The sequence below is a fragment of the Palaemon carinicauda genome, chromosome 41 (genome assembly GCF_036898095.1).
Source record: "Palaemon carinicauda isolate YSFRI2023 chromosome 41, ASM3689809v2, whole genome shotgun sequence".
Classification (NCBI taxonomy): Eukaryota; Metazoa; Arthropoda; class Malacostraca; order Decapoda; family Palaemonidae; genus Palaemon; species Palaemon carinicauda.
In genome coordinates, this window is record NC_090765.1 from 20456420 (window position 1) to 20483576 (window position 27157).

At 48.0% G+C, this 27157-nt stretch overlaps 1 protein-coding gene across 5 annotated transcripts in view; it reads left to right on the top strand.

Moving 5' to 3' along the window:
• LOC137632285 (serine/threonine-protein kinase PAK 2-like) overlaps positions 1-27157 on the top strand; it is a 210359-nt gene that overhangs the window by 15442 nt on the left and 167760 nt on the right. For all 5 annotated transcript variants that reach the window (XM_068364183.1, XM_068364184.1, XM_068364182.1 and 2 more), the window contains exon 2: positions 9284-9475. In XM_068364183.1, the coding sequence (XP_068220284.1) occupies positions 9284-9475 (192 nt within the window). The remainder of the gene's footprint in view (positions 1-9283; positions 9476-27157) is intronic.

Sequence of the window (27157 nt, forward strand, 5' to 3'; positions counted from 1 at the left end):
TGTAGGGACCTCCTCTGGCAGGAAAAGAGCTCAGGCTTCCGCTACTTGCACTCCTGGATTTCTTCCGGAAGCGCCTCCTCACCCGTTTTCCTCAGGGGAACAGTCAAGTTGGAGCGCAGACCGCATAACTCCTTGGCAACCTCGGGGTACAGTGGGGTTTGATGCTTCCCCAAGAGAAGCACCTTCACCTCCAACCGACGGGGAGCCATTCTCTCGTGCTGATGTACTTCAGGCATGGCCAGCCTTAATTGTTCTGCTCCCACTTCGAAGGAATCGCTGCTGCTTCTCCTTCAGCTTGGTGCGAGAAGAGATCCGTCTCCTGTGGCCTCAACATCTTCCACCCTGAATGTGTGTGAAGTCCATCGCCCACCCTCTCCTGGCCCTTTCACGTGCAGACGAGGTGACCATTCCAGTTTGCCCCTCCAACGTCCTCCTGCTGATGGTGATTCTTCTTGCTATCCTAGGACGACATCGTTGTCTAACCAACAACCTTCTGTTTCTCCCCATGGTAAGGTTCCAGCTCGCGTGCGCTCTCCTTGCCAGCTGCAGACGTTAGGCAGGATGATACTCCAGCGGCCAGCGCTCCATCAGCTCCCAATCGCCGGGGAGACAACACCTTCTCGTACTTCTGGACGATCACTGTCATGAGCTTCTTGCTCACTCTCTGAACGTTGTTTATGGCATTCAAAGGATCACAGAGATCACTTGCAATCTCAGCATTCTTCTTCCCGAAGACGCTCTCACTCTAGCGCCAACCACTCGCGCCCAAAAGACCGCAGGTCATCACGGTCTAGGTGCTCGTCTTCCAGATGTTCTTCTCAATCACGAGCTGACCGCTTACAATCACGAGCTGACCGCTTACAATCACGAGCTAAAATGTTGCGATCAAGACGATCACGATCGCGAGGTAAATACTCATGATCATGAGCAAATTGCTCATGATCAAGAGCAAGATAATCACGCTCATGAGTTAGTCGGTCAAGATCGCAAGAAAGGCGCTCATGATCACGAGCAGGATGCTCACGATCACGAACAAGATGCTCACAACCTCGAACATGGCGTTCATGATTACGAGCAGTGTGCTCCCAATCGTGAGTGAGATGTTCTCAATCGTGAACAAAGCACTCTAGTCCAAGATCAAGACGATCCTCTTCTCGAGGACGACGTAGATGCTTGCACTATCCATCCACGCGGTGATCTAGACCCCGTAGATCTCCTGTTGATCCTTCTTCTAGACTACCCTTGACCGGACAAGGACTACCCAAAGGATAAAACATACAGAAGCTTCTCCCAAGGCTACCTCCAGCGCCTTTTTATACCTGAGGTGTCTTCTGTATGCCTTTGTGAATCACTCGCCAACGCAATACGTTGCCCCCATTTGGAGGCTTGCATCTACTCCTTCAACGAGTATTCAAAGTGCCATGGCGCTACAGGAGCCTCAGGCCTCAGAGGCTACTTTCTCACTCACCATCTATTGCACGTGCAAAATGTGTCTTCTGAATCAAGCACTATCACGTGCAGTCGCACGTAACTCGCCTGTTATCACGAGTGAACCTGCGGTTTCTGCTAGTGTTTTACGTGCAATGTCACGACTGCAAGGGATTCAAGGAACCCATGAACAAGTTGCGGGTGTTCCCATATCTCCTGACTGTCCTGTGGGGATCACTAAGGAGCATTTTCTTATGCCTGAGAGGTTGTCTCCTAGGGATGCGGGTCCTTCTAAACGGCAATCCAGACAGCGATCTCCTCCTTCGGGACTCCCGAAGGAGACTCCAGACTTATCGAGAGTTGGGGATCTTCCTTCCCGGTTCGACACCTTGTGTCTACACTTCAGAAGCTGGTTGGTGGGGGCCTTCCATCTGTCCCTTCACAACCACGCTAACCACGGTGCACCCTTAGTATTCTGCTGGAGAAGCCGACCTCGTCCTCTTCTGAGGCTCCTTCTGCTCTTAGGAGGAAATCCGTGCAGAACAGTACTGTTCCTTCGGTAGATAAGTCATCTCCATCCCGACGAAGTACCAAGGATAATCGAGAGACTGATGCTGTACCATCTTTAGGACCTCTTCTCTTAACGCCAGTTCATTCGGGCAAAAGGGTGACGGCTAAGCAGAAAAGGAGGATGGTGCGTGTTACGCCACCTCACACGGACATCATCCAACCCTGCATAAGTAGGGACTTAGGTTCTCCCTGAGAGATCTCTATTCACCCCTTCTGACCTCAGCCTATCTAGTTTGCTCCTCCACAGAAAAGGAGGATGGTGCGTGTTACGCCACCTCACAAGGACATCATCCAACCCTGCATAAGTAAGGACTTAGGTTCTCCCTGGGAGATCTCTATTCACCCCTTCTGACCGCAGCCTATCTAGTTTGCTCCTCCACAGAAAAGGAGGATGGTGCGTGTTACGCCAACTCACACGGACATCATCCAACCCTGCATAAGTAGGGACTTAGGTTCTCCCTGGGAGATCTCTATTCACCCCTTCTGATCTCAGCCTATCTAGTTTGCTCCTCCAAACCAACATCTGGTCTCCCTTCCACCTGAGGAGGAACAAACCTCTGTTCCCGAGCCTCAGGAATCTAAGGAACTTCAGGCTCCCTCTAAAACTTTCATCTTGGAGAGCACTTTCCTCCAAGGAGATATTCGAAGAACTCTAAGACAGTTCCTAAAAATACTAAGGTGAGGGAGGTACAAAGTCAGGAACTGGCTAGAGGATCTCCTGAACTGGGTCCTTCTTAAGTCTCAGTTGACGACCTTGACCTACCCCAGGCTTCTATGGATGAAAGCTTGGAGGTAGACAATTTCCTGGACACTGATGAGGAATATCTTTTGAAGGCAGCGAGTTCTGGCAAGTCTTTGCTTGCATAAGATCCTTTAATAACCTGTCGGATCCTTTCACTGCTCCACAGGAAGTCAAGTACAGGGTTCTGGACCAAGTAATGGGCACCCAGAAACCTCCCAAGACCAGTGCAGTCCTCCCTTGGTCAAAGGGATTGACTGCAGCCAGAAGGAAAGCTATCTCCCAGACAGCTGACGATTCAAGCTCTCTAAGAGCAGGTTCTTCTTCTCGATCTCTTCCACTCCCTTTCATAATGCAGAGGAAGTACTATGAGATCCAGGACGAGCCTCGTGCTAACCTGACTATCGACCCCTCAGTAGAATCCCTTGCCAGGGGTGTCCCGATTCAAAGACTACCCTCGTTGAGGGCCTTCCTTTCGGCATCTCAGCTCCTCAACATAGAGAGAGGCACAAATTATGCTATGCAGGCTGCTTTATGACTTGGCCTATGGTTGGGGTCGTTGGGCCAGATTGTTCGATCCGAGGACCTATCCAAAGAATTGACAAAAAGGTCGCTGGAATCCTTCCTCTTGTCGGGTATTCGGACCTTAGAGTTCCTTTCGCCCCACGTGGTCAACCTGTGGGGGAATGCAATTCTTAACAGAAGGGATACTATGATTGGAAGGTTCCACTGACAGGTGCCGAAAGTGGAGGTTACGCACCTTCGGAACTCTACCCTTGAGGGATCCTCTCTTTTCAGTCCAGAAGAGGTAGAGAAAGCAGCTGATAAGTGGAGAAAATCCACTAAGGATTCTCTCCTTTACAGAGCCATGACTTCTCGACCTTATGGGGGGCTCCTCAGCCTCCCATAGATCAGCCCAGCTCATTACATCCTTCGACTTCTCGATCAGGAACATCGAAGGTGTGTATGCGGCCCTTTCAGTCCAAGGACCAGGAAAACACCAAACCTTTCAGAGGGAAAAGAGGTGGTAGATGGGGCGGTCAAGGTAGCCGTTCCAGCTTGGGAGGGCAATCCTTTCATCAGTCCACCAATGGGAGGATGCCTGCATCGAGGTGGCAGTTTCATGGAGCAGATCCCTGGGCAATCTTAGTGGTTGGTGTAGGTTATTGCGTCCCCTTCATACAGTCTCTCCCTCCTCTGGCTCGGGATCCAATTCCGTTAAGCTTCTATACGAATGGATCTGTAAAGTAGCTGGCTCTCCGGACCGAAGTCCAGACCATGCTGCAGAAGGGTGCTCTCTAAGAGGGCTTAGACTGGTCTCCAGGCTTCTACAGTCGACTCTATCTTGTGAAAAAGGCGTCTGTAGGCTGAAGACCATTCATAGATCTCTCGCCCCTGAACGAAGCTGTCCTACAAACTCCGTTCGTGATGGAGATGGCAGTAAGACCAAAGGACTTCAAGTGTACATTGGATCTCCAAGACGCATACTGTACTTTCAGATCCCAATCTATCCGTCTTCAAGGAAGTATTTCAGATTCATACATGAGAACAAACTTTACCAGTTCAAGGTTCTCTGCTTCAGTCTCTTAACAGAAACCCAGGTCTTCACCAGGGTGTTTGCCCTAATGTCATCATCGACTCTCAAGAACGGCATTCGTCTCTTGAGATACCTAGATGACTGGCTGATTCTAGCAGGCTCGAAGATGACCCTTTTTCATCACTGAGACATGCTTCTTCAGTTTTGTCAGGATCTGGGGATCATGATAAATCTGAAGTCATCACTGCTTCCATCTCAGAGACTGGATTATCTCGGTATGATTAAAGACACCAACCTTCTGAATGTCTTTCCATCACACAACAGAGCACACAGACTGAGAGAAGTGGCTCGTCCCTTCCTCAGACGAGAAGACATGCCAGCTTGTCAGTGGTTATGCCTCCTAGGTCATCTAACCTCCCTAACTTGTCTTGTTCCCAACAGTCGTCTCAGGATGAGATCCCTGCAATGGCAGCTATAGTCTGCTAGGGACCAGTAAACCAGTTCCTTGGACATCTTGGTGCCAGTAGGTCAGGATCAAGTAACAGATCTACAATGGTGGGTCGCAGAGGAGAACCTCTGCAGAGGACTAGATCTTCTTATCTCTCTTCCCGACTTGATGATGCTATTCACAGACACATCAAAGGAAGAATAGGGGGTCCACTTACTGCATCACACGGTCTCAGGCCTTTGGTCCGAATCCGAAAGGTACCAGCAAATAAATCTCTTAAAGATGAGAGCAGCATTCCTAGCGCTCTAATAGTTCCAGCAGTTGCTGGCGGGTCACTCTGTGGTATTGATGAGCGACACCACAGTTGTGGCTTACATAAAGAAACAAGGCGGTACCTTTTCGCAGCCCCTATGCCTTCTTGCTGTAGAGATACTAAAATGGGCAAAGACCATTCGATGACCCTATCAGCTCGCTTCGTTCCGGGCAAGAGGAATGTAGTCGCAGACAACTTGAGCACAGGTACTCAGATAGTGGGCTCTGAATGGTCTTTGAATCCTCTGATAGCTAACAAAGTCCTGAATTTGTGGGGTTCCTCAATTGTGGACCTGTTCGCAACGTCCCTAAACTCTAGGCTCCCGTTGTACCTTTCCACAGTCCTGGACCCTCGGGCTCTATGGCAGGATGCATTTCAACAACTGTGGAACAACATCGACATGTACGCCTTTCCCCCGTTCTGTCTGATGCGGAGACTGTTTAACAAAACCAGGCCTTCCAAAAATCTAATAATGACCCTCATAGCTCCTCTATGGCGTCACGCAGAGTGGTTCCTGGACCTTCTGCAATTTGTAGTAAATCTCCGGTGAGAACTCCCTTCATGACCAGATCTACTCATCCAACCACACGTCAACATCTTCCCCAAAACCATCCCGTCTCTTTAGCTTCACGCCTGGAGACTATTCAGCGTCTCCTCTCAGAGAGAGGCTTTTCACAACAAGTTGCGAAAAGATGGTCTTGACACTTGTGAAAATCTTCGGTAGCAGTGTATCAGGCAAAGTGGACAGTCTTCTGTGGTTGCTGTGGTGGAAGGAGTATTTCTCCCCTCGTTGCCACTGCAGTATATCGTTAATAGCGGAGTTCCTTCTATACCTTCGAGAGGAAAAACTCCTTTCAGTCTCGGCTTTTAGATTGAATGGAGTAGATCTTTCTTCTTTGTTGGAGCTTTCCTTACTTATACGGAGTTACAAGATCACTTGCCTCTAGTCATAGAACTTCGTTCGCATTTTGAGATCCTTAAAGGGTCTTCCTTACGAACCTTTACGCCATGCAACAGATCGTAATCTCACTTTGAAGATGGCATTCCTACTCTCTTTAGCTTTGGCAAAGAGAGTTATTGAATTCATGGTCTCATACGACATCGCCCATTCAAGGGGAAGGGGGGAGGTGACACTTGGCTTTGTTCCTGAGGTTATTACAAAGACTCAAAATCCGGGGGTACTGGACCATAGATTTGGTCCCTTTCAGATTAAGAGTCAATGTTCTGCAACTAATGACCCAGGTCAATTGTTCCTTTGCCCATTAAGGTGTTTTGAGATATTATCTTAAACGTACTACAGTGACTCGACTCGACCCCAGCTTTCAGCTGTTTTCGTTAGCTCGGATAGGATTAAAAAGAGGGTCACCAAGAATACCATTTCTTCTAGGATTTGCAAAGTCATAGACTATGCTCTTAATCTTGCCCTCCTCAAGCTCGAAGACCAAGAGCTCACAAAGTCAGGGGCATCAGTACGTCCCAGGGAATTGCAATTTTTTAGTATCCCAAGTTCTACAAGCGGGTGTGTGGAAGCGTCAGACAACCTTCACCGCCCGCTACCTCAAAGACGTGACCTACAGGAGACTTGATACATTTTCTATTGGCCCTGTGGTGGCTGCACAAGAAGTGGTTTAAAAGTATCTTAGGCTCCTTGGGGAACAAGTAGCAGTTGGTTGAGGGCATTGGTTACCCGGGTTAGGTCTGGGATGAATGAAAGTATGCCTGGCCTTTCTTTTCTTCATCTTCCCCTCACTTGGGGAACAGCCCTCTGTGTCCCTTTGCAAGCTGGCTTCAACCTCTGCAGGTAAGATCCATTTCCCTTGTGTAACCTAGTATAGTTAATAATTCTTTATACCTGTTCAGGTCCCCAATGTTTCCCATTATTTAAGCATTGAGAAACATCTATTTAAATATAATGTAATATTCCTGTTTAAGAACTCTAATATTTTTACCTAGATGTTCATATGCTATCTTCCACAACTTCACAGGTTGCTCAGGCCACAATAATACTCACTTTGTATTTATTAGCGAGGTGTCAAGATTTCTCCTCAGATACAGTCTAATACTATACTAGAAAAATCCGGGTCAGTGACTAAGCCATAAGTTGCACTTACTACCCACGTAAAGGTGAGTCATCCATATAAACAATGTAAGGTGTCCTAGTGAAGAAACAAATAACAAATCTGGAAATAATTTGTATTTTTCCCTAACTAATTCAAACCTGTAGTTATTTATATAAATTGTCCCGCCATCACCTGTCCCCTTATAATTCCTGCCTGTAATTGAAAAGTGATGCCGCTCTGCGTGCTGTGAGTGGAGATAGGTGGCGTGGTATCCCCAGCCACTCCCTACCTGTCCACTACAGGGTTGCCACCTCGCACTTTTTAATCTATTGGTTACCTTCCAGCTTTGCCGAAAGAACATCCATGGAAATAACTACAGGTTTGTATTAGGTCAGGAAAAATACAAATTATTTCCAAATTTGTCATAATTATCAAACTTTATTCAGTATATAGATGGCAAGTACCGTGCAGTCTGCCATTAAAGAGGAGGACTTCATGTTTTTGATGGACCTGGTGGATACATATTTTCAGATACTGTACCCACACTTCAGTTCCTCAGAAATACCTTTGCTTCATACTCGAGAGAGTACAGTCCTATAGTGTACCAATTCAAAGCTCCGTACTGTACTTACGACTGTACACTGATCCCAAGTTTCCCCCAAGTGTTTACTTTGGGCTCAGTTTGAGCCCACTTTAATGTAATACGTCTTTTGAGTATACCGAATACTTGCTGATCCTGGTCTCTGATGATATGAAGCTGCTTCAGGATGTAGACTAACTACAGTACAGTACTCTCTTTTTGTCATGGTCTGGGATCATGATAAATTGCAAAAAGTTGAGTCATACCTAAGCAGAGATTTAAATACCTCGACTTGTGGATAGATAGTGTGGAAGCATTGGACCACCTTCACCGCCTACTACCTGTGTAAGTATACCCACAAGTCCCTGGATACCTGTACTACCGGATCGGTTGTAGGTGCTCGGCAGGTTGCATAGCCTGGCTCCTCATGGAACAAGAAAAATTTTATCTAAGATTACAGTTGATAGAGCTGGACAGGATGATCAATTCCGTTAACCTACTCAATAGAGTACCTTTCCTTTACAATAGTATTTGCACAGAAGTATGTCTCCCATCCTTCTTTTTAAGGGGAAGGATGGATAGAATGTATGCACACCCATTTCTCATATAGCTTAATGCCCATACATTTGGACACCCATGTCCTTAGGGATGTAGATTCTTCAGCGACCATCTACCGCTCTCTGGTGGAGACTTAGCCTGCAACATCATGTTCAGGTTGTTAGGAGGTTGACAGGAGTCTTGACTTTAGCTCCGACGCAGGACCAAAGTACAATGACACTTTCTGTGCCAGTTAACTAGCCAGTTTACTTACAGGGACTTCATCCCTCCTAAGGATAAGTCATCTATTAAAGGTAAAAGGTTTTTATTATGTATGGAAACAAATCATAAATTTTTTATCAGTTTATATTTTTCCTAACCATACAAACCAGAGACCTTCTAGTTACACTGCCCGCTTCAACCACCCAGCAAATCTTAGGCCAAAGATAAATGAAGGTGGGTGGGTGAGGCCTACACGTAACCCGGCAGCTTGCTGTTTTTCATCATCATCATCTCCTCCTACGCCTACTGACGCAAAGGGCCTCAGTTAGATTTCGCCAGTCGTCTCTAGAACTTTTAATTCAGTGCTTCTCCTTTCATCATTTCTTACTTCGTGCTTCATAGTCCTCAGTCATGTAGGTCTGGGCTGTCCAACTCTTCTAGTGCTTTGTTGGACCCCAGCTGAACGTTTAGTGAACTAATCTCTATTGGGGAGCGCTGCTGTTTTTACCTCGTTAGAATATTTATGGTTATTAGGAATTTTTATTTATGAAAAATTAAATCTTGATTTATTTTTTAATTGATTGAAGTTTTATATTATTATTTTTTTTTTTCATTTAAATTTCCTACAAAATATTTTAGTATATGAGTATGTGTGATTGAGTTATGATTTTAAATGTGTGAATACTGTATTTGTGAACGATATGTATAGTTTTTATACGGGAGTGTTAGTTTATTTTGTTTGATTGCCATTTATTGAAAATGGCTGCTCTGTCTCAGTACTGAGCCACATGGCTCAAATCCCAAGCTTTGATTGATTCATTCAAGTGATTTTTTATTTTTGATTCACAGGGAAGAGATGAAGAAATTTGCAGAGCTTTTCAAGTTGAAGAAGAAGCCAGATGTGGATATGGGTCAGGAAAACATGAACATCTCTGGCCCTACAGAAGTCCAGCATGATGTTCATGTTACTTTTGATGAACACACAAAATCTTTCTCTGGTATACCAGATTCATGGAAGGGCTACATTGATAAGTTTATAAGGTTTGTAGAAGATAATTTTCTTGTATTTTTTTCGTGTCCCTTTTGTTTCTTCAATTTTATCTGAGGATGCAGTACCCTATATTGTTAAAAATTGTTGCAGATAGATATTTCAAGTAAATTTAACCAAAACTGGAACAGTTGTCGTGGGATCCAAATACCTTCCTGCTGAATTTAGATAGAAAGTTAATACTAACCAGCTGTTGGGCCACTTCACCCCTCCTATCTGGAGCAAATGATTATTGGAGTTGTATGGTTATTGGAGTGAATGGTTAATTTCAAATGACGATTCAAACTAACAATATTTCTCCAAAGAAAACAAATATCTTTGTATAATTGGCCATTTGCCATTTACACTATGAATACAGTACTTGAAGAAAGTTCTTTTGCCGCATTTCTCATGGAAATCAGGGCAAGAGAATTTATTTTTATTTGCAGACGCACAAGAGAAGCTTGGCTGATTAGTGATAGAATTTGGAAGAGTGTGTGAAAGAAGGAAGTTGAGAGTTAATGTGGGTAAGAGTAAGGTTATGAGATGTACGAGAAGGGAAGGTGGTGCGAGGTTGAATATCATGTTGAATGGAGAGTTACTTGAGGAGGTGGATCAGTTTAAGTACTTGGGGTCTGTTTTTTCAATATTAATCTTACCCGATGATCATGTAGCTGTCAACTCCGTTGCCCGACAGAAATCTACGGTCGGGATACGCCAGCGATCGCTATACAGGTAGGGGTGTACTCACCAGCGCCATCTGTGGTCAGGTACTCCAGTACTTCTTGTCAACGAGACCTCAATTTTTCCTCTGTCGTGCCACCGGCAAGACCTACATGGATACGCTGTTGATTTTGGAGTCTTTTGTTCACGATTTGGTGAAGTATTTGCTCTGAAATTTAGGCTTCGCTGTACAGGAAGCTTTAGCCTTAGCTTAGCAAGCTTTTGGTATTAATTTGATTCATTGGTTAACGATCTTTGCTTTACTTTGGAATTCCCCCTTTGACTACTTCTAAAATTCAAGATGTCTGACCATTCCCAAGTTCCTAAATACAGGCGATGTAGTGTTAGGACTTGTAATAGGCGTCTTCCGAAGGCCTCTGTTGATCCTCACACCGTATGTTCCAATTGTAGGGGAAAATCCTGTCAATTGGAAGATCGATGTGGGGAATGTGCTGGGCTTTCGGAATTCGATTTTAATGAATTCCTCAGATATACTCGTAGGTTAGAGAAGGAGAGAGATAGGAGGAGTTCTTCTCGCTCTTTGGATATTTCCTCTCCCCATGCCCCTCAACCTTTTCCTTCCCCTGTGGTGGTGACCCCCGAACCTGCTACGAGTGCTCAGCCTGCAATGGCTGATATGTTGCGTGCCATTCAGGCTCTCGGTGATAAGGTGGAGTCGTTGGTTAGTGACCGCAATCAGCTCTTGGCAGATGTCAGAGAGCTGAAAGCGAAGAGTGCAGTGGGAAGTGTTAGTGCTAGTGCTGTGCATAGTGTCAGTGTCAGTGTTGCGCATGAGGATACATCTGTGCGTGCCAGTCGTCCTCCCAGTCCGGGACCTCTTGCAAGCTCCCAAGCCCAGGGGAGAAGCAATGTCGAAGGACCAAAGGGTTCGGCAGGCCTTGATTGGCGCACAGATGTATCCTCAGTGGTTGCGGACGTATCTGCTAAGGATCGTCCCTTCCACTCCCAGACGAATGAGCCCTTACATTCCTCGTCTGTGGAAGAGGTTTCCAGGAGGAAACGGTGGACAAAGGTCTCACGACCGCTCAAACGTAAGGTCCCTTCCGAGCTAGTCCAACGGCCCAGGTGTAGCCACTGGGTCAGTTCGGACTCGCCGCAGTCATCTGATGACTGCACACCTCCCAAGAGAGGTAGAGTGGTCCCTCAACAGGCCTCTGCTCCAACCACAGTAGACCCTAAGTGGTCCATGCTGCAGACTATGCAGTCTCAGCTTGCGGCTTTTATGCAGGAGTATCAGGCAGAGAAGGTTAACACCCCTCCTCCTGTGAAAGCTCCTCCACCGTTGCGCAGTCCTCACTGCCAGACGCATGTTCGTGCTGCACCTTCTGCTTACATGCGTGAGCTGCCGCATCGGGAGTTGCCGGGTTCCAGCACTATGCGGCATTCTCCTCAGCCCATGCAGCATGCTCTGCAGACCTTACAGCATGCTCCGCATACCATGCAGCATGAGCCGCATTCCATGCAGCATGAGCCTCATACCATGCAGCATGAGCCTCATCCCATGCAGCATGAGCCGCATGCCATGCAGCATGAGCCTCATACCATGCAGCATGAGCCGCATCCCATGCAGCATGAGCCGCATGCCATGCAGCATGAGCCGCATGCCTTACAGCATGCTCTGCATACCACACCGCATGCTCCTCAGCCCACCGCAGACCCTCCCTCACACCGGCCCTCTGCTTTTGTTGTTGCCAGCTCACAGTCTGTCCAGCAGAGGCATGATGATGGATCCGCAGGTACGCATGCACCCGTTCTGCAGGATTCAGCCGTTCAGCTTGCTGCTCTGCCTTTGCCTCTTACAACTCAACTGTCGGGTGAGGAGGTTTCTGAGGATGAAGCTGCTCATCTAGATGATCCTCATTCTGATGTTGAAGGACACAAGTCTTCGCCACCCTCCTTAGACTTCCGCAAAGTCCTTGCTTTGTTCAGAGAGTTGTACCCTGAACACTTTGTGTCTGCAACCCCTCGTTCTCCTCCCTCCGAGTTTGCTCTGGGCATGCAGTCTACTGCGCCTGCCTTCACCAAGCTTGTTCTCGCCAGATCATCAAGGAGAGCTTTGAGGGTTATGGGGGATTGGTTGCAGTCCAAGAAGCAACTGGGAAGGACCTCTTTTGTGTTTCCTCCTCCCAAGCTGGCTTCTAAGTCGGGCGTCTGGTATGCCACGGGAGAGGAACCTGGCTTGGGGGTTCCTGCCTCTGCCCAGGCCGACTTCTCAAGTCTGGTTGACTCTCCCCGCAGGTTGGCTATGAGACGTTCGAAGATCTGCTGGTCCTCTTCAGATCTTGATCACATGTTAAAGGGAGTCTTTCGTGCCTTCGAGATATTCAACTTCCTCGATTGGTGTCTGGGAGCCTTAAGCAGGAAGACTGCCCCTTCTGACAAGGACTCAGCCATGCTGATCATGTCCAGCATGGACAAGGCAATACGGGATGGGTCTGGCGAGCTTGCGGCTTCTTATGTATCAGGGGTCCTCAAGAAAAGAGAACATCTGTGCTCCTTCTTATCTGCTGGTATCACCCCTTGCCAGAGGTCAGAGTTGCTGTTTGCTCCTCTTTCCAAGTGTCTGTTTCCGGAGGAGTTAATTAAGGGGATGGCTGCCTCTCTTCTCCAGAAGGATACGCATGACCTCATGGCTTCTTCTGTACGTAAGGCTAAGACCTTACCTTCCGTGACTAAACCTTACCGCCCTCTAGCAGTTGATACACCTGCTTCCAGGTTCATCCCGCCCTTTCGTGGCAGAACCTCCAGCAGAGGAGGTACCCGTGCAGACAGTCACCGTGGCAAGTCCAAGAAGGGTTCCAAGTCCACAAGAGGCAAGTTTTGACTGCCTTCCTCTCTGGACAGCTGTAGGAGCCAGACTCAAGACCTTCTGGCAAGCTTGGGAGAGCAGAGGTGCAGACGCTCAGTCTGTGAAGTGGCTGAGGGAGGGATACAGAATTCCGTTCTGCCGCAATCCCCCTCTAGCTACATCTCCCATCAACCTCTCTCCCAACTACAAGGAGAAGGACAAGAGGCTAGCGTTGCAACAAGAGGTGTCGCTCTTGCTACAAAAGGAGGCAGTGGTCATAGTCCGGGACCATCAATCCCCGGGCTTTTACAACCGTCTCTTCCTGGTAGCCAAGAAGACAGGAGGTTGGAGACCGGTGCTGGACGTCAGTGCGCTCAATGCTTATGTCACCAAGCAGACGTTCACGATGGAGACGACGAAGTCGGTCCTAGCAGCGGTCAGGCAGGAGGACTGGATGGTCTCGTTAGACCTGAAAGACGCATACTTTCACGTCCCCATCCATCCAGACTCCCAACCTTTCCTGAGATTCGTCTATGGAAAGGTTGTGTACCAGTTCCAAGCCCCGTGCTTTGGCCTAAGCACGGCACCTCTTGTGTTTACGCGACTGATGAGGAATATTGCGAAATTCCTTCACTTGGCAGACATCAGAGCCTCCCTCTATTTAGACGACTGGCTTTTAAGAGCTCCCACAAGTCGTCGCTGTCTGGAGAATCTCAGATGGACTATGGATCTGACCAAGGAACTGGGCCTCCTGGTCAATTTAGAGAAGTCCCAGCTCGTCCCATCCCAGACCATTGTTTACCTGGGTATGGAGATTCAGAGTCGAGCTTTTCGGGCTTTTCCGTCGGCCCCAAGGATCAACCAAGCCCTAGAGTGCATCCTGAGCATGCTGAGAAGGAACCGATGCTCAGTAAGGCAGTGGATGAGTCTAACAGGGACACTTTCATCGCTGGCCCTGTTCATCGAGTTAGGGAGACTCCACCTCCGCCCCCTTCAGTATCATCTGGCTGCTCACTGGATCAAGGACATGACGCTAGAGACGGTCTCAATTCCTGTTTCAGAAGAGATGAGGTCTACTCTAACGTGGTGGAAGAACAGCATTCTTCTCAAGGAAGGTCGTTCGTTAGCTGTTCAGACCCCCGACCACCGTCTCTTCTCGGACGCATCAGACTCGGGCTGGGGTGCGACATTGGACGGACAGGAATGCTCGGGAACATGGAATCAGGAGCAAGGGACACTTCACATCAATTGCAAGGAGTTGTTGGCGGTTCATCTGGCCTTAATGAACTTCAAGTCCCTCCAGCTAAACAAGGTGGTGGAGGTGAACTCCGACAACACCACAGCCTTGGCTTACATCTCCAAGCAGGGGGGGACTCATTCGAGGAAGTTGTTCGAGATCGCAAGGGACCTCCTCATTTGGTCAAAAGATCGAAGGCTCACGCTGGTAACGAGGTTCATTCAGGGCGATATGAATGTCATGGCAGATCGCCTCAGCCGGAAGGGTCAGGTCATCCCCACAGAGTGGACCCTTCACAAGAATGTTTGCAGCAGACTTTGGTCCCTGTGGGGTCAGCCAACCATAGATCTGTTCGCTACCTCGATGACCAAGAGGCTCCCATTGTATTGTTCTCCGATTCCAGACCCGGCAGCAGTTCACGTGGATGCCTTTCTGCTGGATTGGTCCCATCTCGACCTGTATGCATTCCCGCCGTTCAAGATTGTCAACAGGGTACTTCAGAAATTCGCCTCGCACAAAGGGACACGGCTGACGTTGGTTGCTCCCCTCTGGCCCGCGAGAGAATGGTTCACAGAGGTACTGCAATGGCTGGTCGACGTTCCCAGGACTCTCCCTCTAAGAGTGGACCTTCTGCGTTAACCTCACGTAAAGAAGGTACACCCAAGCCTCCACGCTCTTCGTCTGACTGCCTTCAGACTATCGAAAGACTCTCAAGAGCTAGAGGCTTTTCGAAGGAGGCAGCCAGAGCGATTGCTAGAGCTAGGAGGACATCCACTCTCAGAGTCTATCAATCTAAATGGGAAGTCTTCCGAAGCTGGTGCAAGGCCAATGCAGTTTCCTCAACCAGTACCACTGTAACCCAGATTGCTGACTTCCTGTTACATCTAAGGAACGTTAGATCCCTATCAGCTCCTACGATCAAGGGTTACAGAAGTATGTTGGCAGCGGTTTTCCGCCACAGAGGCTTGGATCTTTCCTCCAACAAAGATCTGCAGGACATCCTTAGGTCTTTTGAGACCTCTAAGGAACGTCGGTTGTCCACTCCAGGCTGGAATCTAGACGTGGTCCTAAGGTTCCTGATGTCATCTAGATTTGAACCGCTCCAATCAGCCTCTTTCAAGGACCTCACATTAAAAACTCTTTTCCTCGTATGCCTAGCAACAGCTAAGAGAGTAAGTGAGATCCAAGCCTTCAGCAGGAACATAGGTTTCACATCGGAAACGGCTACATGTTCCTTGCAGCTCGGTTTTTTGGCTAAAAACGAGCTTCCTTCACGTCCTTGGCCTAAATTGTTCGAGATCCCTAGCCTATCCAACTTGGTGGGTAACGAGCTGGAGAGAGTACTTTGCCCAGTCAGAGCTCTTAGGTACTATCTGAAAAGGTCAAAACCCTTACGAGGACAATCAGAAGCCTTATGGTGTGCTGTTAAGAAGCCTTCGCTACCAATGTCTAAGAACGCAGTTTCTTACTACATCAGGCTTCTGATTAGAGAAGCTCATTCTCATATGAAGGAAGAAGACCTTGCTTTACTGAAGGTAAGGACACATGAAGTGAGAGCTGTGGCTACTTCAGTGGCCTTCAAACAGAACCGTTCTCTGCAGAGTGTTATGGATGCAACCTATTGGAGAAGCAAGTCAGTGTTCGCATCATTTTATCTCAAAGATGTCCAGTCTCTTTACGAGAACTGCTACACCCTGGGACCATTCGTAGCAGCGAGTGCAGTAGTAGGTGAGGGCTCAGCCACTACATTCCCATAATCCCATAACCTTTTTAACCTTTCTCTTGATTGCTTTTATTGTTGTTTTTGGGTTGTACGGTCGGCTAAGAAGCCTTCCGCATCCTGGTTGATTTGGCGGGTGGTCAATTCTTTCTTGAGAAGCGCCTAGGTTAGAGGTTGTGATGAGGTCCTTTAGTATGGGTTGCAGCCCTTTATACTTCAGCACCTAAGAGTCGTTCAGCATCCTAAGAGGACCGCTACGCTCAGTAAGGAAGACGTACTTATTAAAGGCAGAGTAATGGTTCAAGTCGACTTCCTTACCACGTACTTATTTATTTTATATTGTTATTTTGAATAACTAATAAAAATGAAATACGGGATACTTAGCTTCTTTGTTAACATGTATACTGGTCTCCACCCACCACCCTGGGTGTGAATCAGCTACATGATCATCGGGTAAGATTAATATTGAAAAATGTTATTTTCATTAGTAAAATAAATTTTTGAATATACTTACCCGATGATCATGATTTAAAGGACCCGCCCTTCCTCCCCATAGAGAACCAGTGGACCGAGGAGAAAATTGAGGTCTTGTTGACAAGAAGTACTGGAGTACCTGACCACAGATGGCGCTGGTGAGTACACCCCCACCTGTATAGCGATCGCTGGCGTATCCCGACCGTAGATTTCTGTCGGGCAACGGAGTTGACAGCTACATGATCATCGGGTAAGTATATTCAAAAATTTATTTTACTAATGAAAATAACATTTTGCAGCAAATGGTGGAGTGGAAGCAGATGTACGTCAGAGAGTGAATGAAGGATGCAAAGTGTTGGGGGCAGTTAAGGGAGTAGTAAAAAATAGTGGGTTGGGCATGAATGTAAAGAGAGTTCTTTATGAGAAAGTGATTGTACCAACTGTGATGTATGGATCGGAGTTGTGGGGAATGAAAGTGACAGAGAGACAGAAATTGAATGTGTTTGAGATGAAGTGTCTAAGGAGTATGGCTGGTGTATCTCGAGTAGATAGGGTTAGGAACAAAGTGGTGAGGGTGAGAACGGGGGTAAGAAATGAGTTGGCAGAGAGAATGGAAAATGGCTGTGTGCTAAAGAAGGTGATGAATGCAAGAGTTGATGGGAGAAGTACAAGAGGAAGGCCAAGGTTTGGGTGGATGGATGGAGTGAAGAAAGCTCTGGGTGATAGGAGGATAGATGTGAGAAAGGCAAGAGAGCGTGCTAGAAATAGGAATGAATGGCGAGCGATTGTGACGCAGTTCCGGTAGGCCCTGCTGCTTTCTCCGGTGCCTTAGATGACCGCAGAGGTAGAAGCAGTAGGGGATTCAGTGTTATGAAGCTTCATCTGTGGTGGATAACGGGGGAGGGTGGGTTGTGGCACCCTAGCAGTACCAGCCGAACTCGGTTGTGTCCCTTGTCAGGCTGGGAAGAACGTAGAGAGGTCCCCTTTTTTGTTTCATTTGTTTGATGTCGGCTACCTCCCAAAATTGGGAGCAGTGCCTTGGTATATGTATGGATGATGTAGGATTAAAAAGGTTTATTTATTCCCACCCGCTTATCAGAGAATAAGCACTTTTGTCTTTGGTTGCAACAGGATATACCGTTGCACTGCTCTGTTGATAATTGAATCTTCTCTTTCAGTTGTATGTGATTTTTTAGATAGTGCTCTTGCTTGTGAGGTGAAACACTCTGAAATGTAAGCATGTGATGAGGTGGATTTTGTTCATTTGAGGCTAAAAGCCTTTGAAGCCTTTTTAAGGAGGTGACTGTAAGCAAACCCCGTAGGAAGAGTGGTTTGTTCCGTAACCGAAATACAAACCACGCTATTTACAAAGGGTATTACTTTTAGCGTAGCTGAAATGGCGAGCCATTAGAATTTAACGAGGGTGTATTACCCCCGCGCTAGTTAGCGGGGGGGGGGGGGGGGTAGGGGAGTGGTAGCTAGCTACCCCTCCTCCCCCTCACACACAGGTGAATACTCACTTTAACTTTTGGCTCGGACTGTGACAGACGTTTCTGTCTTGGTCCTCGCTTGGCAGCCATTTTCTGTTTTGTCTTTACTTAATCGCTTACTTTTCATTTACTCAATATATATGTAAACATGTTTTCATGTTTGTATATATATTTGAGTATAGGAATAAGTAAGTTTCCTTTTCAGATGTGTGTGTGTAGTGTACGATATCTATGTGGAGGCCTCGGCAGTTAGGCCACCACGGCGTATTTTATGGGTGGCGATCGAGTTTGACATGTCTTTCTCTCTCTCTCTCTCTCTTGAGGTTGTTCACCCTTTTACTACGTGTTACTACGCCCTTGTAGCCTAGCTTCCTTTCCGTGTGGGGGGTTGCTACGCCGTACGTTTGTATCAATTAGTTATGAATCTAATTGTAGTTTTTTCAATATCAAACTTACCCGATGATCATATAGCTGCATCCCTGCTGCCCGACAGAAAAAACCTACGGGAGGAATACGCCAGCGATCGCTATACAGGTGGGGGTGTATATCAACAGCGCCATCTGTCAAGTAGGTACTCAAGTACTCGATGTCAACAAAGAACCAATTTTCCCTCTGTCGTGCCACAGGCAAGACCTACTAAATACGCCGTCCCTAACTGGATTTGTTTTCACAACGATTTGGTGAAGTACACTATTCCAGTTTTGAGCTTTCGCTATGCAGGGGTTTTATCTTCATTTCAAAACTTGAACTCGTTTTGGATAGATTTAATTATGGTGACGAAGAGAGTATGGACTCGAAGAGAGTATGGACTCTCTTTCACTTTTAAATGGCCGACCCTTCCCTTAGACGGAAGTGTGTTTAGGTTTTTGGTAATTTTGCTTAACAAGTTATAGATCTATTTTATTTCTCTCCGCCTTTATAGGCCTCTTCGATTAACTTTCCATTTATTATAAACTTATAAAAATTAATTTTTATGTTTGTTTATATGCGACCTTTCCTAATAGTAGGCGGTCCTTACTTGGAACCGAAGTTAATTAACTTTGAGCCCGTCATATCGTATTTACCTTTTAAGAATTTATACCTTTTTTAATTTTATGTTTTTGAAAGAATTTCTTTGATAGTCTCGTACTGTTTTCAAAGATGGACTAACGTTTAGTTTTGTCTCCGCAGTTGTTGACGTTCAGAACGTTCAACATGCGCTCTATCGTTACGATAGAGAGAGAGTATTTCACGGTTTCACGTTGCAGTAAGAGTAAACCGATTCTAGCGTTTCGTTCATTCTTTCTTAGCTTAAATGGTTTAAATTCTAAATAAAGGAACTTTTTATTTGGGAAACCTTTCAGTTTTTTTCCTTTAACAAATAATATGTTTTAACGATATATAATTGGGCTCTTCTCTCAGGTTCTAAGTCTAGAGAGAAGAGAGAGAAGGATAGAGACGGAGGGAGAGAGAGGAGAATAAACGTTTCGTTCAAGCGGGTAACGTTGTTCTCGTTTTTTTACTCTTCTCCCTAGTCGCTGTAGGGGAAGAAGGTAAAACGTTTCTAGAGTTTTATTCTTGTTCCCAGGCTTTATGCGGTGAGAGATTTTAAACGTAGTTTATTTGATCTAGTGTTTAGTCTCTTTTCCAGCCACTGAATTCTTTATCTTTAATTATGTTTTTCTGTTGCATTGTAAACTGTTTTCGCAATTACTACCTTTTAATGAAGGATAGGATTGCGTGTTTCAGGTAGAAATCAGTTAATGTCTCGATTTCAGTGAAATAAGTGCAAACAGAAAATCAAAAGTGATAAAGTGATATGCGCAAAGTGTTACAGTGTTGCGTTCGAGGGTTCGTCTGTTTGTGCCAGTTGTTCACCTAGTCCGATACCTCTTACAAGCTCCCAAGCCCAGGGGAGAAGTAATGTCGAAGGACTTATGGGTTCCACAGGCCTTGATCGACGAACAGACGTTTCCCTCCGTGGTTTCGGGTGTATCTACACACGTTGCCGACGTGATCACCCCACCCACACAAAGACGAGAGAGCCCATTTATTCCTCGTCTGCGGAAGAGGTTTCTCGCAGAAACCATGGACCAAATCTTGCAGCTTTTTTAAGTGCAAGTCGGTCCCTTCCGCGTAAGTCCAACGGCCTAGGTGTAGCCACTGGGTCAGTTCGGAATCACAGCAGTCATCCGACGACTGCACACCTCCCAAGAGAGGCAAGGTGGTACCGCAACAGGCAGTAACTCCGTCTGTTGCCGCACCAGCTGTTTTAGACCCTCAGTCACAACGGACAGTAGTCCGTTTGTTGCCGTCTTTTGTAGACCCTAGTGGTCCATGCTGCAGACTATGCAGTCTCAGCTTGCTTCCTTCATGCAGGAGTATCGTGCTGAGAAGGTTGACACTGCACCTGTTAACCTACAACCTGCCACGGTTGTGCGCTCAGCAGATACTGCGGCTGCCTGCTCCCACACTCCACCTGTGAGAGCTCCACCACCGATGCGCAGTCGACCCTGCCAGACGCATGTTCATGCTGCACCCTCCGTTGACATGCGTGAGCTACCGCATCAGCAGTGGGAAGGTGCTGTCAAGCTGCCGTGTTTTGACGCATGCGGCATGCTCTGCAACCCACGGCAGTCCCTCCCATGCACCAGCACTCCGCTTTTGTTGTTGCCAGCTCCCACACTCCGACTGCGGAGAAGGTTGACGATGCACCCGTTGGCCTACAGCCTGCCACGGTTGTGCGCCCAGCATGGCTGCCTGCTCCCACACTCTTGTTGTTAGAGCTCCTCCACCCATGCGCAGTCGACCCTGCCAGACGCATGCTGACTCCCACAGACACACGGAGCACTCCGTTGCCGTGCGTGAGCTACCACAAGCTGCCGTGTTTTGACACGGTGTGTCAGCCTCCGCAACACACTGTGGTTACCGCCACTCGCCCGCAGCAGGCTAGTCAGTCAGGAGTTGAGGCTTCCCCACACAGCTTTGGTTGTTGCCAACTCACAGACTGTCAAGCAGTTACATGACGTTGCCTTCTGGTCTGCTACTATGCACCAGTGCTGTATGTCCTCACGCATCTGTTGTGGTTGACAGTTCAGTTTTTGACAGTTCACAGACTGTCAAGCAGTTACATATCATTGCCTTCTGGTCTGCTGCTTATGCACCAGTGAAACCCTCACTGAGATAACCTAGCTTTTCTCGGACATGGTTCCTGTAGATGAGAAAGTGCTGTTCTCCCTCCTTCTGATATTCCCTTGAGGACTCTGTCATTTGGAGAGGAGCCTTAAGCTGCTTAGCCTCCTATGGACTTTATTAAAGCATAACATGCTTCCAGGGATGGTACATTGTTCCGCTTCAGTCGCCAACCCCGTCTGTTGCCACACCTGCTCCCATAGACCTTGGGTTTTGTTGCAAGACATGCAGTCCAAGCTTAGTCCTTGTTAGAGGATTTTTTACGGAGAAGAACCTTCTAGCCAACAACCTTCCTACCGGTTGGTTGTACGCCCTGTTGACGCTGAGGTATCCACCTCACGTCCGCCAGTTGAGATGGTTCCTCCACCGGTGCGACCCAGTGTGGGTTGCCAGTCGCACGTTGACGTTAAGCGATTCTCGGAGGTGGTTGTGGACGTTCAGTGTGTCACTAGAAAGACGTTCAACAACCAGCAGAGGTGACTTGTTGTGACGCAGTGCGGCAACCTCAGCAACCCGATAAGGGGTTGTCTGCACAACCCAGACAGTCTAGACAGTTTCGGGTTGTCGCTGTACTTCCTCGCGTCCCCATGGTTGACAGTTCACAGACTGTGCAGCAGTACCATGATCTTGTGTCCGGCTCCGTCATGCATCCACCAGTGCGACCGGATTCAGCGAGTCAGACGTTGCCCTCTCCGTTGCAGTTTCCTCATCAGTTTCGGATGAGGAACCCTCTGATGAGGACATGGCTGAACAAGACTTCAACCCCCAGCCCTGCTATCCATCCAGAAGATGCTGAAGAAGGAACACGGCCCTGTCAGGCTGTGAATGAGTCTGGATAGGACACTGTCATCCGTGGTTCAATTGGTGTCACTTGGAAGACTACTCCTTCGTCCTCTTCGGTATCATCTAGCTCTTCACTGGAAAAGGACAAGACGCTAGAAGCGGTCTCGATCCCGGTTTCCGGAAGATAAGTCTGGTCTGACTTGATGTAAGGACTTTATTAACCTTTGAAAGGGTCTTCCCATGACTGTTCAGACTCCCAACCACGTTCTCTTCTCAGACGCATCGGACGTAGGCTGGGGTGCGACCTTAGGCGGTAGGGAATACCCGGGATTATGGAACTCGAGTCTAAGGACAATGCATTTCAACTGCAAGAAGCTTCTGGCAGTAAGTCTGACCTGGAAGAGCTTCAGGTCTCTCCTTCCAGGCAAAGTAGTGGAGGTGAACACGATCAACTCCCTGCTTTGATGTACATCTCCTAGCAAGGAGGGACCTACTCTCTGACATGGTACGAGTTCGCAAGTGACCTCCTCTCCTGTTCTACAGGTATAGACTTTTCACTAGTAACGAGTTTCATCCAAGGCGACTTGAATGTCTTAGCAGATTGTCTCAGTAGGAAGGGACAATAATTCCAACATATTGGACCCTCCACAAGGATGTATGCAAGAGACTTTGGGTCACCTGGGGCCAGCCAACCATAGATCTCTTCGCAACCTCGATGTCCAAGAGGCTCTCAATACTTTGCTCACCTATCCCGGACCCAGCAGTAGTTCTTATAGATGCCTTTCTACTAGATTGGTCTCATCTAGATCTATATGCATTCCCTCCGTTCTAGATTGTCAACAAGGTACTGCAGAAGTTCCCCTCTCACGAAGGGACAAAGTTGACGCTAGTTACTTCCCTCTGGCCCGAGAGAGAATAACTTACCGAGGTACTTCGATGGCTAGTAGACGTTCCCAGAACTCTTCCCCTAAGGGTGGGCCTGCTACGTCTGCCACGCGTAATAAGGTACTCCAAGGCCTCCACGCTCTTCGTCTCACTGCCTTCAGAGTATCGAAAGACTCTCGAGAACTAGAGGTTTTTCGAAGGAGGCAACCAGAGCGATTGCTAGAGCAAGGAGAACATCCACCCTTAGAGTCTACCAATCGAAGTGGGAAATCTTCCGAAACTGGTGCAAGTCAGTATCCGTATCCTCGACCAGTACTCGAATAGCTGACTTCCTCTTATATCTGGGGAAAGAGCGATCTCTTTCAGCTCCCACTATCAAGGGTTACAGAAGCATGTTGGCATCAGTCTTCCGTCACAGAGGCTTAGATCTTTCCAACAATAAAGATCTACAGGACCTCCTTAAGTCTTTTGAGACCACGAAGGAGCGTCGTTTGGTTACACCTGGTTGGAATTTAGACGTGGTTCTAAGATTCCTTATGTCAGACAGGTTCGAACCACTTCAATCAGCCTCCCTGAAAGATCTCACCTTTAAGACTCTTTTCCTGATATGCTTAACCACAGCTAAAAGAGTCAGTGAGATTCATGCCTTCAGCAAGAACATCGGATTTTCATCCGAAACGGCTACATGTTCTACATCTTGGTTTTCTAGCCAAACACGAGCTGCCTTCTCGGCCTTGACCAATATCGTTCGATATTCCAAACTTATCGTATGGTTGGAAATGAACTAGAAAGAGTATTATGTCCTGTAAGAGCTCTTAAGTTCTATTTTAAAACCTTTACGAGGCCCGTCTGAAGCTTTATGGTGTTCAGTTAAGAATCCATCTTTGCCTATGTCAGAGAATTCTTTATCCTATTTTTATCAGACTGTTAATACGAGAAGCTCATTCCCTTCTGAATGAGGAAGACCAAGCTTGGCTGAAGGTAAGGACACACGAAGTTAGAGCTGTCACAACTTCCGTGGCCTTTAAACAAAATAGATCTCTGCAAAATATATTCGACGCAACCTATTGGAAAAGCAAATCAGTGTTCGCGTCTTTTATCTTAAGAATGTCCAGTCTCTTTATGAGAACTGCTACACTCTGGGACCATTCGTAGCAACGAGTGCAGTAGTGGTGGGGGCTCCACCACTACAATTCCCTAATTCCAGAACCTTTTTAATCTTTCTCTTGAAATATTTTTGGGTTGTCCGGAAGGCTAAGAAGCCTTTCGCATCCTACTTGATTTGGCGGGTGGTCAAAATCATTTCTTGAGAAGCACCTAGATTAGAGGTTTTGATGAGGACCTTTAGTATGGGTTGCAACCCTTCATACTTCAGCTCCTAGGAGTCGCTCAGCATCCTATGAGGATCGCGAGGCTCAGTAAGGAAGACGTACTTAAAAAGGCAGAGTAATTGTTCAAGTCGACTTCCTTACCAGGTACTTATTTATTTTATGCCTGTTATTTTGAATAACTGCTAAAATGAAATACGGAATACTTAGCTCATAATGTCAACTTGTAATGCTGGTCTCTACCCACCCCCCTGGGTGTGAATCAGCTATATGATCATCGGGTAAGTTTGATATTGAAAAATGTTATTTTCCTTAGTAAAATAAATTTTTGAATATACTTACCCGATGATCATAAATTAAAGGACCCACCCTTCCTCCCCAATAGAGAACCAGTGGGACAGAGGAGAAAATTGGTTCTTTGTTGACATCGAGTACTTGAGTACCTACTTGACAGATGGCGCTGTTGATGTACACCCCCACCTGTATAGCGATCGCTGGCGTATTCCTCCCGTAGGTTTTTTCTGTCGGGCAGCAGGGATGCAGCTATATGATCATCGGGTAAGTATATTCAAAAATTTATTTTACTAAGGAAAATAACATGTTTTTTGTTTTTCAGCTTGTAGAACGATTCCTTTCGGGGTTTTCGTTCTTTCTTTAGTGTTCATTCATTTTTAAATACATAATTACATAGTTACATAATTATAATTGTTATAATTCTGTTTTGGTTACAGCTCTCCTTCCGCGAGTGTAAGTGGTTGTGAGGGCACGTGCCTGTTGTGTAATTCTTGTTCCTTTTCCTCGGGATTCCTCTTCGGAGCCTTCCCGGGGGAATGAATGTGTACTAATATTATTTGTTTTATTTTTTTTACAGTTATCGATCTAGTTCGTTTCTGTAATATAGCAACGGTGTGAGCTGTCTGGTGGAGTCCTGGGGATTCGGCTGTTGCTGCCTCCCCCCTTGTATTTTCGTCAGGGGCGTGTCTCCTTCTACTGGTAGTACTCCTGTGTCGACGGACAGCTCTCCAGTTCATTTCAGAACAGTCAAGAGGCTTGCCTCCTTGGGCGGATAACTTTCCTTCCGAGGGAAGTTTTTCCTGTCCAGGCTTGAGTTTTTCCCCTTTTGGGGGGTTCTTCTCTTGCCTTTTTTTCGTGCGACTATGCTCTTGGTGCTGAGCGGTCGCACCTGCAGTTTCGCTCAAGGGGCTGGGCAACTGCAGGAGCTCCTCTTCGGAGGATTGCTCCTTTTAGGTCACTGGCGGACCAGTCTCTTCCACGAAGTGTTTCTCTTTCGTTCGCGAGAGAGTACACTCATAGAGACTCCTCTTCGGAGGTTTCTTCTGTTGCTGTTGCTGTTGGCCTCCCTCGCCGTAAGGCCCACCGTCCGCCTCGTCGTAAGGGCCTCTCATCTCCCTATAAGGGTGCTTGAGGCGCCTTTTTGGATCTCCGTTTGCAGCCTACAACTCCTTTTTCTCGATCTTCCGCCTTGGTGCAGATGGACAGCAGTCTGATCTCGTCTTCCGACGGGCAACGGTCTTCCCGACGGACAACGGTCTGCCCGACGGACAGCGGTCTTCCGACGGACATCAGTCTCCCGGCGGACAACGATCCCTTCGGGGAAAAGGGTTGCCCCCACGGGGGTTCTTCCCTTGCGTGTCAGGGTTTCCCTGCGCGCCCTTCTGCTCATCAGCGCTCTCCTGTTCGTCAGCGCTTTCAAGATGATCTTCCCTGCGGTTCCTGTTGGTTCCTGTTACGCGCCCTGTGCGCCCACGTTCGCCCTCGCGATCTAGAACTTCGGTTCAGGTCGGGGTCAAGGACTCTTCTTCTTTGCGCAGGCTTCCACGCGTAGCCTTCTGCTCGTCAGCGATCATCAGCTCGTCAGCGATCATCAGCGATCATCAGCTCGTCAGCGATCATCAGCTCGCCAGCGATCATCAGCTCGTCAGCAATCATCAGCCCGCCAGCGATCTCCGGATCGCCCACGTGTGTTACAGCCGGCGCGCCAACGTTCTCCAACACTTCTGAAGGAACATGGTTCGCCAGCTACTAGCTCACCTGCGCATGCTGATCACCATCGCGCGACCCTCAACTACAGATGCTGATCGCCATCGCACAACCCTCAACTGCGGATGCTGATCGCCATCGCGCGACCCTCGACTGCGGATGCTGATCGCCATCGTGCGACCCTCAACTGCGGATGCTGATCGCCATCGCGCGACCCTCAACTGCGGATGCTGATCACCATCGCGCGACCCTCAACGGCGGATGCTGATCGCCATCGCGCAACCCTCAACGGCGGATGTTGATCGCCATCGCGCGACCCTCACCTGCGGATGCTGATCGCCATCGCGCGACCCTCAACTGCGGATGCTGATCGCCATCGCACGACCCTCAACAGCGGATGCTGATCGCCATCGCGCGACCGCACACCTGCGGATGCTGATCACCATCGCTCAACCCTGCGCATGCTGATCACCATCGCGCGACCCTCAACTGCGTATGCTGTTCGCCATCACGCGATCGCCCACCTGCAGATGCTGTTCGCCATCGCGCGACTGCCAACCTGCGCATGCTGATCGCCATCGCGAGACCCTGGCATGCTGATCACCATCACGCGACCCTGCGCATACTGATCACCATCGCGCGACCCTGCGCATGCTGATCACTGCTCGCGATCGCTCACCTTCGCATACTGCTCGCCATCGCACGATCGCTCACCTGCGCATACTGCTCGACCATCGCGTCAGCATATCACTACGCGCCATCGCCAACCTGCGCGTTAGCGCTCACCAGCTCACCACCGATCGCTTGTTGATCCATATCGCCGCCTCGGACTCGCTCTCATCCACCTGCCCACCCTCACGACCGCTCGCCTGCGCGCCCGCACGACCACTCGCCTGCGCGCCCGCGCGACCGCTCGCCTGCGCGCCCGCACGACCGCTCGCCTGCGCGACCGCTCGCCCGTGCAACCGCGCAACCGCTCGCCCGTGCAACCGCGCGACCGCTCGCCCGTGCAACCTCGCGACCGCTCGCCCGTGCAACCGCACGACCACTCGCCCACACGCCCACGTGCCTGCAC